The sequence below is a fragment of the Oncorhynchus mykiss genome, chromosome 10 (assembly GCF_013265735.2).
Source record: "Oncorhynchus mykiss isolate Arlee chromosome 10, USDA_OmykA_1.1, whole genome shotgun sequence".
Taxonomy (NCBI): Eukaryota; Metazoa; Chordata; class Actinopteri; order Salmoniformes; family Salmonidae; genus Oncorhynchus; species Oncorhynchus mykiss.
The window spans coordinates 62,617,625-62,632,155 of record NC_048574.1 but is presented as its reverse complement, the minus strand read 5'-3'; the positions used below and the strand labels follow the sequence as shown (position 1 = coordinate 62,632,155).

Below are 14,531 nucleotides of genomic sequence, written 5' to 3'. Positions count from 1 at the left end.
GTCTGAGGAACGGGCGGGCCAGTCCATAGCATCAATGCCTTCCTCTTGCAGGAACTGCTGACACACTCCAGCCACATGAGGTCTAGCATTGTCTTGCATTAGGAGGAACCCAGGGCCAACCGCACCAGCATATGGTCTCACAAGGGGTCTGAGGATCTCATCTCGGTACCTAATGGCAGTCAGGCTACCTCTGGCGAGCACATGGAGGGCTGTGCGCCCCCCCAAAGAAATGCCACCCCACACCATGACTGACCCACTGCCAAACCGGTTATGCTGGAGGATGTTGCAGGCAGCAGAATGTTCTCCACGGCGTCTCCAGACTCTGTCACGTCTGTCACATGTGCTCAGTGTGAACCTGCTTTCATCTGTGAAGAGCACAGGGCGCCAGTGGCAAATTTGCCAATCTTGGTGTTCTCTGGCAAATGCCAAACGTCCTGCACGGTGTTGGGCTGTAAGCACAACCCCCACCTGTGGACGTCGGGCCCTCATACCACCCCATTGAGTCTGTTTCTGACCGTTTGAGCAGACACATGCACATTTGTGGCCTGCTGGAGGTCATTTTGCAGGGCTCTGGCAGTGCTCCTCCTGCTCCTCCTTGCACAAAGGCGGAGGTAGCGGTCCTGCTGCTGGGTTGTTGCCCTCCTACGGCCTCCTCCACGTCTCCTGATGTACTGGCCTGTCTCCTGGTAGCGCCTCCATGCTCTGGACACTACGCCGACAGACACAGCAAACCTTCTTGCCACAGCTCGCATTGATGTGCCATCCTGGATGAGCTGCACTACCTGAGCCACTTGTGTGGGTTGTAGACTCCGTCTCATGCTACCACTAGAGTGAAAGCACCCCCAGCATTCAAAAGTGAACAAAACATCAACCAGGAAGCATAGGAACTGAGAAGTGGTCTGTGGTCCCACCTGCAGAACCACTCCTTTATTGGGGGTGTCTTGCAAAATGCCTATAATTTCTACCTGTTCTCTATTCCATTTGCACAACAGCATGTGAAATGTATTGTCAATCAGTGTTGCTTCCTAAGTGGACAGTTGGATTTCACAGAAGTGTGATTGACTTGGAGTTACATTGTGTTGTTTAAGTGTTCCCTTTATTTTTTTGAGCAGTGTGTGTGTGTGAGGTTGTAGTTATTATTGAAATTATAGGACTATTTCTCTCTATACCATTTGTATTTCATATACCTTTGACTATGGGGGGGGGGTATACAAATGATAGCCCTATTTGGTAAAAAGACCAAATCCATATTATGGCAAGAACAACTCAAATAAGCAAAGAGAAACAGTCCATCATTACTTTAAGACATGAAAGTCAGTCAATAAGGAACATTTCCAGAACTTTGAAGGTTTCTTTAAGAGCAGTCGCAAAAACCATCAAGCGCTATGATGAAACTGGCTCGCATGAGGACTGCCACAGGAATGGAAGACCCAGAGTTACCTCTGCTGCAGAGGATAAGTTCATTAGAGTTACCAGCCTCAGAAATTGCAGCCCAAATAAATACTTAGAGTTCAAGAGGAGACTGAGTGAATCAGGCCTTCATGGTCAAATTGCTGCAAAGAAACCACTACTAAAGGACACTAATAATAAGAAGAGACTGGCTTGGGCCAAGAAACACGAGCAACGGACCAGTGGAAATCTGTCCTTTGGTCGGACGAGTCCAAATGTTAGATTTTTGTTTCCAACCGCCGTATCTTTGTGAGACGCAGAGTAGGTGAACGGATGATCTCACCATGTGTGGTTCCCACCATGAAGCATGGAGGAGATTTGATGGTGTGGTGGTGTTTGACTGGTGAAACTGTCTGATTTATTTAGAATTCAAGGCACACCTAACCAGCATGGCTACCACAGCATTCTGCAGTGATACGCCATCCCATTTGGTTTGTGCTTAGTGGGACTATCATTTGTTTTTCAACAGGACAATGACCTAAAACACACCTCCAGGCTGTGTAAGGGCTATTTGACCAAGAAGGAGAGTGATGGGGTGCTGCATCAGATGACCTGGCCTCCACAATCATCTGACCTCAACCCAATTGAGATGGTTTGGGATGAGTTGTACCGCAGAGTGAAGGAAAAGCAGCCAACAAGTGCTTAGAATATGTGGGAACTCCTTCAAGATGGTTGGAAAAGCATTCCAGGAGAAGCTGGTTGAGAGAATGCCAAGAGTGTGCAAAGCTGTCAAGGCAAAGGATGAAACATAAAAAAAACACTTTTTGGTTACTATATGATTCCATGTGTTATTTCTTAGTTTGTCTTCACTATTATTCTACAATGTAGAAAATAGTAAAAATAAAGAAACCCTGGAATGAGTAGCTGTGTCCAAACTTTTGACTGGTACAGTATATTTGACGAAAGAAGCACCTTGCTCTTGCTTGCTGGATAAAAAAATAGGCTACAGTGTTCACAGTGAATTGGCGGGGAGATTTGAATGGCAAGAGCTTTTCTGGTGTGATGTGATCACATTGGCTGGTGGTAAAAATGCAATAATGGGAAATCCTCTCTTCTCCAGGCACCCAATGTTTATGTTTACAATAAAACATTTTATGTCAGAATGTCCAAATTTAGAATGCTTGTCATGAAATGTATTGAAAATGAAATGCAGAAACGTCCTCTCACTGTCAGCTGTGTTTATTTTCAGAAAAATTAACGTGTAAATATTAGAGGTCGACCAATTAATCGGAATGGCCGATTAATTAGGGCCGATTTCAAATTTTCATAACAATCGGAAATCAGTAATTTTGGACGGCAATTTTTTTGTTTTGTTTTGCACCTTTTATTTAATCTTTATTTAACTAGGCAAGTCAGTTAAGAACACAATCTTATTTTCAATGACGGCCTAGGGACGGTGGGTTAACTGCCTCGTTAAGGGGCAGAACAGACTTTTACCTTGTCAGCTCTGGGATTCAATCTTGCAACCTTACAGTTAACTAGTCCAACGCTCTAACCACCTGCCTCGAGGAGCACACCTGTTACGCGAATGCAGTAAAAGCCAAGGTAAGTTGCTAGCTAGCGTTAAACTTAATCAATCATAATCACTAGTTATAACTAACTACACATGGTTGATGGTATTACTAGTTTATCTAGCGTGTCCTGCGTTGCATATAATCGATGCAGTGCGAATTCACAAAAAAGGACTGTCGTTGCTCCAACGTGTACCTAACCATAAACACCAATGCCTTTCTTAAAATCAATACATAGAAGTATATATTTTTAAACTGCATATTTAGCTCAAAGAAATCCAGGTTAGCAGGCAATATTAACCAGGTGAAATTGTGTCACTTCTCTTGCGTTCATTGCACGCAGAGTCAATGGCTCATTGAACTAATTTGCCATAATTTTACATAATTATGACATAACATTGGAGGTTGTGCAAAGTAACAGGAATATTTAGACTGATGGATGCCACCCATTAGATAAAATACGTAACAGTTCCATATTTCACTGAAAGAATAAACGTCTTGTTTTCGAGATGATAGTTTCTGGATTCAACCATATTAATGACCTAAGGCTCGCATTTGTGTGTGTTATGTTATAATTAAGTCTATGATTCGATAGAGCAGTCTGACTGAGCGATGGTAGGCACCAGCAGGCTCATAAGCATTAATTCAAACAGCACTTTAATGCGTTTTGCCAGCAGCTCTGCTGTTTATGACTTCAAGCCTATCAACTCCCGAGATTAGGCTGGTGTAACGATGTGATGTGAAATGGCTAGCTAGTTAGCGGGGTGCGCGCTAATAGCGTTTCAAACGTCACTCGCTCTGAGACTTGGAGTAGTTGTTCCCCTTGCTCTGCATGGGTAATGCTGCTTCGAGGGTGGCTGTTGTCGTTGTGTTCCTGGTTCGAGCCCAGGTAGAAGCGAGGAGAGGTACGGAAGCTATACTGTTACACTGGCAATACTGAGGTGCCTATAAGAACAACCAATAGTCAAAGGTTAATGAAATACAAATGGTATAGAGAGAAATAGTCCTATAATTTCAATAATAACTACAACCTAAAACTTCTTACCTGGGAATATTGAAGACTCATGTTAAAAGGAACCACCATCTTTCATATTTTCTCATGTTCTGAGCAAGGAACTTAAACGTTAGCTTTCTTACATGGCACATATTGCACTTACTTTCTTCTCCAACACTTTGTTTGTGCATTATTTAAACCAAATTGAACATGTTTCATTATTTGAGGCTAAATTGATTTTGATGTATTTATTATATTAAGTTAAAATAAGTGTTCATTCAGTATTGTTGTAATTGTCATTATTACAAATACATTTATTTAAAAAAAAAAAAACATTTAAAATTATTATTATTATTAGTTTTTTTTTTTTTATCGCCCGATTAATTGGTATTGGCTTTTTTTGTCCTCTAATAATCAGCATCGGCGTTGAAAAATCATAATCGGTCGACCTCTAGTAAATATTTGTATGAACATAACAAGATCCAACAACTGAGCCAAACTGAACAAGTTCCAAAGACATACATATTTGGCAGTGATTACAGATGTAAGTCTTTCTGGATAAGTCTAAGAGCTTTGCACACGTGGATTGTACAATTTTTACACCTTATTTTGTATTATTCACGCTCTGTCAAGGTGCCCTTCACTGGTCTTTTGAAATTCACTGCTCAACTGACGGACCTTTAGAGATAATTATTTATGGGGTACAGAGATGAGGTAGTCATCCAAAAAGCATGTTTAACACTTATTGCACACAGTGAGTCCATGCAATTTATTAAGAAAATATGGAAACAGTCAAGTGGTGTCAATACTTTCTGAAGGCACTGTAATAGCTGTACAGAGACCGCAACTATGGAAAAATGAATGCTATTTAAGAACTATTGAAATCCGTAAATAATAATAATTCAACAACGAATAAAAGTGGTGGATATATCTCCATCTTCTGATTCAAAATATTATTGTCATGGTACGCTTTGTTTAATCCGAAATCGTATTATCTCATGCTTGGTAGCTATTGACGAGAGAAAATATACACCGAATTCCCAATATAAAAGAAATGTGTTCTCGGTCAGTTTTGAGATTGTCTAGAATTGGCAAGGATGTAAACTAACAATTTTCTGCAAGACATCCAAGTAATCACATCAGATTAATTATTGCATACAATCCAAACACATGAGCAGAGGGGAACGGGGCTAAATGTACCTCTTGCCATTCCTCTGTATCGGTCGAGGATCTTGACACTTCTGGGACGGTTGCCGAGGACACGCTCTCGCATTGTCCTCTCTGCGCGCTCCCGTGACACCTTCAGTTCCAGTAGCTGTAGTTTCCTCCGCAATGTCCTGTTTTCTTTCTGGCTTTGAGTTATTTCTAAACGACACACTGCATAGTCGTCGTCTACGAGTTTACAGATCTCTGCCACGGCTGCGTTTGCTAGCACCTCCATGATGGAGGCTATTTGAGTGTGAAAAACCATAACGTTACCATTACAGTTAGCCATTGTCAGTTAACCTTAGCAGCTAGCTAGCGTTACCTAAATAACACATCAATTAACCAAGTGCTGCCCCTAACGCGAATTAAATACTGCCTGTGGTAGGTAGGTGTTGCTATGAAATTATATTTGTCTTATTTTGAGTTAATAAATGTCGAAATAACTATAAAACCGCTAAGGTAGTCTTGGTCACTGCTCACTTCCGTTTACTAGTTTTTCTTCGTGTAGTTTTCCGGCAGACTAGACGTTTTGTTGTGTATTGCTGCCTGACACAGGTCGGGGCGTGTATTGCACATTTCGTTTACAAAAAAAGGAAATAAGAAATTGCACAACCACCCAACAAATACAGTTCCTTTAGAAAGTATTCAAACCCCTTGACTTTTTCCACAATTAGTTTTTAGTCTTCATTTTTGAATTAATAACATTTAGATTTTTTACACTGGCCTACATACAAAACCCCATAACCTTAACGTGGAATTATGTTTTTATATTTTTTTTTCCACAAATTATTTAAATGAAAAGCTGAAATGTCTAAAGTCAATAAGTATTCAACCCTTTGTTATGGCAAGCCTAAATAAGTTCAGGAGTAAAAATTTGCATAACAAGTCAGAGTGACTCCGTGCAATTTGTGTGCAATCATGTTAAACATGATTTTTGAATAACTACCTCATCTCTCTACCCCACACATACAATTATCTGTAATGTCCCTCTGTCGAGCAGTGACTTTCAAACACAAATTCAACCACAAAGACCAGGGAGGTAATCCAATGCCTTGCAAAGAAGGGCATTTATTGGTAGCTGGGTGAGAATAAAAAAAATACCTTGAATATACCTTTGAGCATGGAGAAGTTATTAATTACACTTTGGATGGTGTATCAATACACTCAGTCACTACAAAAATACATGTGTCCTTCCTAACTCAGTTGCCGGAGAGGAAGAAAACCGTCCAGGGATTTCAACATGAGGCCAATGGTGACTTTAAAACAGTTAGAGTTTAATGGGTGCAAGAGGAATAACTGAAGATGGATCGACAACATTGTAGTTACTACAATACTATCCTAAATGACAGAGTGAAAAGAAGTAAACCTGTACAGAATACAAATATGTTTGGAATAAGGCATCAAAGTAAAACTGCAAAAAATGTTGCAAAGAAATTAACTTTGTCCTGAATACAAAGCGTTATGTTTGGGAAATATCTAACACAGCACATCACTGAGTACCACCTCTTCATATTTTCAAGCATGGTGGTGGATGCATCATGCTATGGATATGCTTGTCATCGGCAAGGACTAGGGATAAAAATAAATGGAATAGAGCAATACAGGTATGCAATGCTCTGAGACTTACCCATAAAGACTCACAGCTGTAAGGCAAAATCCTAGAGGAAAACCTGGTTGTCTGCTTTCCAACAGACACTGGGAGACAAATTCACCTTTCAGCAGGACAATAACCTAAAACACAAGGCCAAATATGCACACATTTACTATGAAGTTGCTTACCAAGATGACATTGAATATTCCTAAGGGGCCTAGATACAGTTCACATAAATAGGCTTGAAAATCTATGGCAAGACTTAGCTGTCTAGCAATGATCAACAACCAACTTGACAAGAGTTTGAAGAATTGAAAAATGAATGTGCAAATACTGTACAATACAGGTATGCAATGCTGAGACTTACCCATAAAGACTCGCAGCTGTAATTGTTGTTTAAGGTGATTCTAACATGTATTGACTCGGGGGTGTGAATACTTATGCAAATTAGATATCTGTATTTCCTAAACATTAATACAAATACATTTTCACTTTATCATTATGGGGTATTGTGTGTGTAGATGGGTGAGATAAAAATACATTTAATCTATTTTGAATTCAGGCTGTAACACAAAATGTGTGATAAATCAAGGGGTATTAATACTTTCTGAAGACACGTTAAACTAGCACATTTCCCATTAAACATTTACACATTTAGTCCTATGCTAATCTCACCAGGTGGCTTTGATTATTTCCTGTAACAAATTTTGTATCAGCCAATGAAAATCGTTGAAGTAGTTGAACGTGTACCAACACTTGTTCATGGAAGAAATTGCTTTTTTTCTGGCTACTCTTCCATAAAGTCCAACTCTTTGGAGTGTACGGCTTAAAGTGGTCCTAAGGACAGATACTCCAATCTCCGCTGTGGAGCTATGCAGCTCCTTCAGGGTTATCTTTGGTCTCTTTGTTGCCTCTCTGATTAATGCCCTCCTTGCCTGGTCCGTGAATTTTGTTCGGTGGCCCTCTCTTGGCAGGTTTGTTTTTAATAATGGATTTAATGGGGATGTTCAAAGTTTCTGATATTGTTTTATAACCCAACCCTGATCTGTACTTCTCCACAACTTTGTCTCTGACCTGTTTGGAGAGCCCCTTATGGTGTTGCAGACTCTGGGGCCTTTCAGAACAGGTGTGTATACATACTGAGATCATGTGACAGTTAGATTGCACACAGGTGGACTTTATTTAACTAATTATGTGACTTCTGAAGGTAATTGGTTGCACCTGATCTTATTTAGGGACTTCATAGCAAAGGAGGTGAATACATATGCACAAACCACTTTTCCATTTTTTATTTTCGATTGATCGCCCTAACATTTGTCACCTCAATCTCCATGACCCTTATAGGACACTCCAGGAACTCGGGATCATGATTCCCACCACAATTGCAACACCGTCATCCTTCTACACACCGTTCTTCAGTATACTCCATCTGTCTGCACACACTTTGAAACATGGCCAAATCCTTTACAATTCTTGCACTGCAAAGGTTTGGGGACGAAAGCTCTTACAGCATGTCTTACATAACTGAGCTTCACGTGCGTAGGTATTTGCTCTGAATCAAAAAACAACAGGACCGACAGACGATGTTTCTCCATTCACAACGGGTCAGACGCCAGGCACCATGCACTGTCATGTTGTGTTGCTCCCATGCTGTGTTGTTGTCTTAGGTCTTTCTTTGTGTAGTGTTGTGGTTGCTCTCTTGTCGTGTGTATTTTCCTACATTTTGTCCACACAGAAGACCTTTTTGCCTTTTGGTAGGCCGTCATTGTAAATAAGAATTTGTTCTTAACAGACTTTCCTAGTTAAACAAATAAAATATGACTCCTTTGACAGGGGCTCTACTCCGAAGTTCAAAACAAAAGAAACTTGTGTCCGGATTCTTGTGAGGCTCACTGCAATCTTCCTCTGTTCTTCAGATATTCAATTAATCAAAGTAAGACCACTCCTGGTTGCTCTGACAGACTTTTCCCAAGAGCATACTTCAACATTTTCGACACCTTAAATGGGTCTCCCACATATTCTGTACATCCTTACTCAACAAATGCATCCCAACAAGAAGCGATTCATTATCATTCATACACATCCTCCACTCCAATTTTAGACAATTAACTTTTTGTTCCAGTTTTCGATACTACTTGTCTATTCAGAACATTAGTCTTCACCAACTTCGCTTGACGCTCTGCTTGATTTCAACTCAGCATCCACTTACGCCATCTTTCGTGCCCAACAAAAAACATCCCGCCATTTTCTCCCACTGTTTACTTCCGTTTACACTGAAGAGAAGGATGTTATTGGTTGGCATCATAGCTCAAAGTGTGTTGTGAAATGAAAAATGTATGCATGCAGTTCTTTGAAATACGTTACTGCTTACTACATTACACATCAAATCTCCTATGATCAGTATCTTTCAAGTTGAGAGCAGATTTGTTTAGAAAGAACATTGTGTTACCAAGAATAGAGTAGAAAATAATAAAATGGCTTTATTCCATCTACATCACCTCAGTAAGGTAAATATTAAACTGTCCTTGTGTTAGCCTAGGTTTACTGTCTCTCTAAAAACATGTATTTACTCAAGTCTGTTTCAAATGACAAGTTAATGAGGGGTATGTGGTTAATAACCTTACCCCAAGGCACTAAACATAACTAAACTAAACTCAGCAAAAAAAGAAACGTCCTCTCACTGTCAATTGCGTTTATTTTCAGCAAACTTACAAATATTTACACATGTTACGAACATGACAGGATTCAACAACTGAGACATAAACTGAACAAGTTCCACAGACGTGACTAATAGAAATGGAATAATGTGTCCCTGAACAAAGGGGGGGTCAAAATCAAAAGTAACAGTCAGTATCTGGTGTGGCCACCAGCTGCATTAAGAACTGCAGTGCATCTCCTCCTCATAGACTACACCAGATTTGCCCGTTCTTGCTGTGAGATGTTACCCCACTCTTCCACCAAGGCACCTGCAAGTTTCCAGACATTTCTGGGGGGAATGGCCCTAGCCCTCACCCTCCGATCTAACAGGTCCCAGATGTGCTCAATGGGATTGTGTTAAGGGATTTTTATGAATAATGACTAAATGATGTATACATTTAAATTAGAACTATAACTAAACAGAATACTAATATGTTACTGTATGGATGTATGAATCTTATTATAATCATAATACTGAATGTAATGTGAGTAGTTTTCGTCAAGAATTAGAACAAGGACTTTCTGTTCCTTGTTAGAAACAAATGGAGCTATCGTCAGACTGGCTGGAATGCTGTGTTCCTTACAGGACATCCTGTCTCTACCCAGGGAGGGGAGAGACCTTGGGCTAGTAGTAGATTGTTTAACAGGTGGCAGACAATGTGGGAAGGCTTGTGAACTATATTGCCATTGTATCGGAGAGAAGGAGGAGCAGCATTCAAAACGCTATAACGAAATGTGATGTATATAAACCAATGTACATTGTATTATATTCAGTACTCTCGAGAATAAACGCTATTGATTGATTTTGAGACTGGTCTCTGTCCATTTTATGCAAATAAGTATCTTACAAATTCTTCGAAATGGGCAGAGTGTTTTAATTGAATTGGTTGATGAACATAAAGGAATGAAATTCCTTTAAAAGATTGAGATCCGAGCTCTTCGCTGGCCATGGCAAAACACTGACATTCCTGTCTTGCAGGAAATCACACACAGCACGAGCAGTATGGCTGATGGCATTGTCATGCTGGAGGGTCATGTCAGGATGAGCCTGCAGGAAGGGTACCACATGAGGGAGAAGGATGTCTTCCTTGTAACGCACAGCGTTGAGATTGCCTGCAATGACAACAAGCTCAGTCCGATGATGCTGTGACACACCGTTCCAGACCATGACGGACCCTCCACCTCCAAATCGATCTCGCTTCAGAGTACAGGCCTTGTGTAATGCTCATTCCTTCGACGATAAACGCGAATCCGACCATCACCCCTGGTGAGACAAAACCGCGACTCGTTAAAGAGCATTTTTTGCCAGTCCTGTCTGGTCCAGCGACAGTGGGTTTGTGCCCATAGGCGACGTTGTTGCCGGTGATGTCTGGTGAGAACCAGCCTTACAACAGGCCTACAAGTCCTCAGTCCAGCCTCTCTCAGCCTATTGTGGACAGTCTGAGCACTGATGGGGGCGATTGTGCGTTCCTGGTGTAACTCGGGCAGTTGCCATCCTGTACCTGTCCTGCAGGTGTGATGTTTGGATGTACTGATCCTGTGCAGGTGTTGTTACACGTGGTCTGCCACTGTGAGGACGATCAGCTGTCCGTCCTGTCTCCCTGTAGCGCCGTCTTAGGCGTCTCACAGTATGGACATTGCAATTTATTGCCCTGGTTACATCTGCAATCCTCATGCCTCCTTGCAGCATGCCCAAGGCATGTTCACGCAGATGAGCAGGGACACTGGGCATCTTTCTTTTGGTGTTTTTCAGTCAGTAGAAAGGCCTCTTTTAGTGTCCCAAGTTTTCATAACTGTGACCTTAATTGCCTACCGTGTAAGCAGTTAGTGTCTTAATGACCGTTCCACAGGTGCATGTTCATTAATTGTTTATGGTTCATTGAACAAGCATGGGAAGCAGTGTTTAACCCCTTTACAATGATCTGTGAAGTATTTGGATTTTTACAAATTATCTTTGAAAGACAGGGTCCTGAAAAGGGGACATTTCTTTTTTTGAGGAGTTGATAATATGTCAGCTAAAGAATGGTTCTCAGATATTCCCAGTGTGCATCTCAAGCTACACTGCTAACATGTCTCCCCGTTGTGGACACTCCTATGTCAGGTAAGGTTACTCTGGAAAGAGAAGATCTTGTAACATAGTTTGCACTTATAGTGCCTCTCAGTGTGAATGGTCTGGTGCTCCTTCACATAGTTTGCCCTAGCAAAGCGCTTCCTACATGTGGGGCAGGAGTACCGCTTGATGCTCGGCCTCCCACGTTGATAAACTGCATTTTTTTCTTGGGATTTTTTTTTATTTGACTGGAAGTAATGAAACAGGCATTTGTAAACATCATATAACCTACACAGTACAAACACAAAATGCAACATACTTTTTTGAAACAGCCTGAATTTAAAATAGTTCAATTCAGATTTTGTCACCGGCCTACACACAATAACCCATACTGTCAAAGTGGAATTATGTTTTTCGACATGTTTACAAATGAATTAAAAATGAAAATCAAATGTCTTGAGTCTGTATGTAAGCCTAAATAAGTTCAGGAGTGAAAATGTGCTTAATAAGTCACATAAGCTGCATGGACTCACTCTGTGTGCAATAATAGTGTTTAACATGATTTTTGAATGACTACCTCATCTCTGTACCCCAAAAATATTGAATTATCTGTAAGCACCCTCAGTCAAGCAGTGAATTTCAAATACATATTCAACCACAAAGACCAGGGAGGTTTTCCAATGCCTCGCAAAGAAGGGAACCTTTTGGTAGATGGGGGGCGGGAAAAAAGCAGACATTAAATACCCCTTTGAACATGAAGTTAATAATTACACTTTGGCTGGTGTATCAATACACCCAGTCACTACAAAAATACAGACATCTTTCCTAACTCAGTTGCCGGAGAGGAAGGAAACCGCTCAGGGAGTTTAATGGCTCTGATAGGATGAATCAACAACATTGTAGTTACTCCACAATACTAACCTAATTGACAGTGTGAAAAGAAGGAAGCCTGTACAGAATAAAAATATTTCAAAACATGCATCCTGTTTGCAATAAGGTACCAAAGTAAAACTGCAAAAAATGTGCCGATGAAATTAACTTTTTGTCCTGAATACAAAGCGTTATATTTGGGGCAAATCCAACAACACATCACTGAGTACCACTCTTCATATTTTCAAGCATGGTGGTGGCTGCATCATGTTATGAATATTCTTGTCATCAGCAAGGACTAAGGATACATTTTAGGATAAACAGATACGGAATAGAGCTACGCACAGGCAAAATCCTAGAGGAAAACCTGGTTCAGTCTGCTTTCCATAAGACACTGGGAGACAACTTCACCTTTCAGCAGGACAATAACTTAAAACACAAGGCAAAAATTATAATGGAGTTGCTTACCAAGACAAAATTGAATGTTCCTGAGTGGCCTAGATACAGTTTTGACTTAAATATGGCAATACTTAAATATCTGTTTAGCAATGATCAACAACCAACTTGACAGAGCTTGAAGAATTTGTAAAATAATGTGCAAATATTGTACATTCCAGGTGTGTCATGCTCTTAGAGACATACTCAGAAAGACTCACAGCTGTAATCATTGCCTAAGGTGATTCTACAGTGCCTTGCGAAAGTATTCGGCCCCCTTGAACTTTGCGACCTTTTGCCACATTTCAGGCTTCAAACATAAAGATATAAAACTGTATTTTTTTGTGAAGAATCAACAACAAGTGGGACACAATCATGAAGTGGAACGACATTTATTGGATATTTCAAACTTTTTTAACAAATCAAAAACTGAAAAATTGGGCGTGCAAAATTATTCAGCCCCCTTAAGTTAATACTTTGTAGCGCCACCTTTTGCTGCGATTACAGCTGTAAGTCGCTTGGGGTATGTCTCTATCAGTTTTGCACATTGAGAGACTGAATTTTTTCCCCATTCCTCCTTGCAAAACAGCTCGAGCTCAGTGAGGTTGGATGGAGAGCATTTGTGAACAGCAGTTTTCAGTTCTTTCCACAGATTCTCGATTGGATTCAGGTCTGGACTTTGACTTGGCCATTCTAACACCTGGATATGTTTATTTTTGAACCATTCCATTGTAGATGTTGCTTTATGTTTTGGATCACTGTCTTGTTGGAAGACAAATCTCCGTCCCAGTCTCAGGTCTTTTGCAGACTCCATCAGGTTTTCTTCCAGAATGGTCCTGTATTTGGCTCCATCCATCTTCCCATCAATTTTAACCATCTTCCCTGTCCCTGCTGAAGAAAAGCAGGCCCAAACCATGATGCTGCCACCACCATGTTTGACAGTGGGGATGGTGTGTTCAGGGTGATGAGCTGTGTTGCTTTTACGCCAAACATAACGTTTTGCATTGTTGCCAAAAAGTTCAATTTTGGTTTCATCTGACCAGAGCACCTTCTTCCACATGTTTGGTGTGTCTCCCAGGTGGCTTGTGGCAAACTTTAAATGACACTTTTTATGGATATCTTTAAGAAATGGCTTTCTTCTTGCCACTCTTCCATAAAGGCCAGATTTGTGCAATATACGACTGATTGTTGTCCTATGGACAGAGTCTCCCACCTCAGCTGTAGATCTCTGCAGTTCATCCAGAGTGATCATGGGCCTCTTGGCTGCATCTCTGATCAGTCTTCTCCTTGTATGAGCTGAAAGTTAAGAGGGACGGCCAGGTCTTGGTAGATTTGCAGTGGTCTGATACTCCTTCCATTTCAATATTATCGCTTGCACAGTGCTCCTTGGGATGTTTAAAGCTTGGGAAATCTTTTTGTATCCAAATCCGGCTTTAAACTTCTTCACAACAGTATCTCGGACCTGCCTGGTGTGTTCCTTGTTCTTCATGATGCTCTCTGCGCTTTTGACGGACCTCTGAGACTATCACAGTGCAGGTGCATTTATACGGAGACTTGATTACACACAGGTGGATTGTATTTATCATCATTAGTCATTTAGGTCAACATTGGATCATTCAGAGATCCTCACTGAACTTCTGGAGAGAGTTTGCTGCACTGAAAGTAAAGGGGCTGAATAATTTTGCACGTCCAATGTTTCAGTTTTTGATTTGTTAAAAAAGTTTGAAA

General features: G+C 40.7%; 1 protein-coding gene across 5 annotated transcripts in view; it reads right to left on the bottom strand.

Annotated features, from left to right (window-relative positions):
* LOC110534616 (oocyte zinc finger protein XlCOF7.1-like) overlaps nt 1-14,531 on the bottom strand; it is a 1,104,347-nt gene that overhangs the window by 870,879 nt on the left and 218,937 nt on the right. The window contains exon 1 of one of the 5 annotated variants that reach the window (XM_036934448.1): nt 5,155-5,685. The exons of 2 other annotated variants lie outside the window; for them this stretch is intronic. In XM_036934448.1, the coding sequence (XP_036790343.1) occupies nt 5,155-5,449 (295 nt within the window). In that variant the 5' untranslated portion in view covers nt 5,450-5,685. Of the gene's footprint in view, nt 1-5,154; nt 5,686-14,531 lie in introns of those variants that run through there. 2 more of the 5 variants (XM_021619531.2, XM_021619530.2) reach the window with 2 other exon arrangements.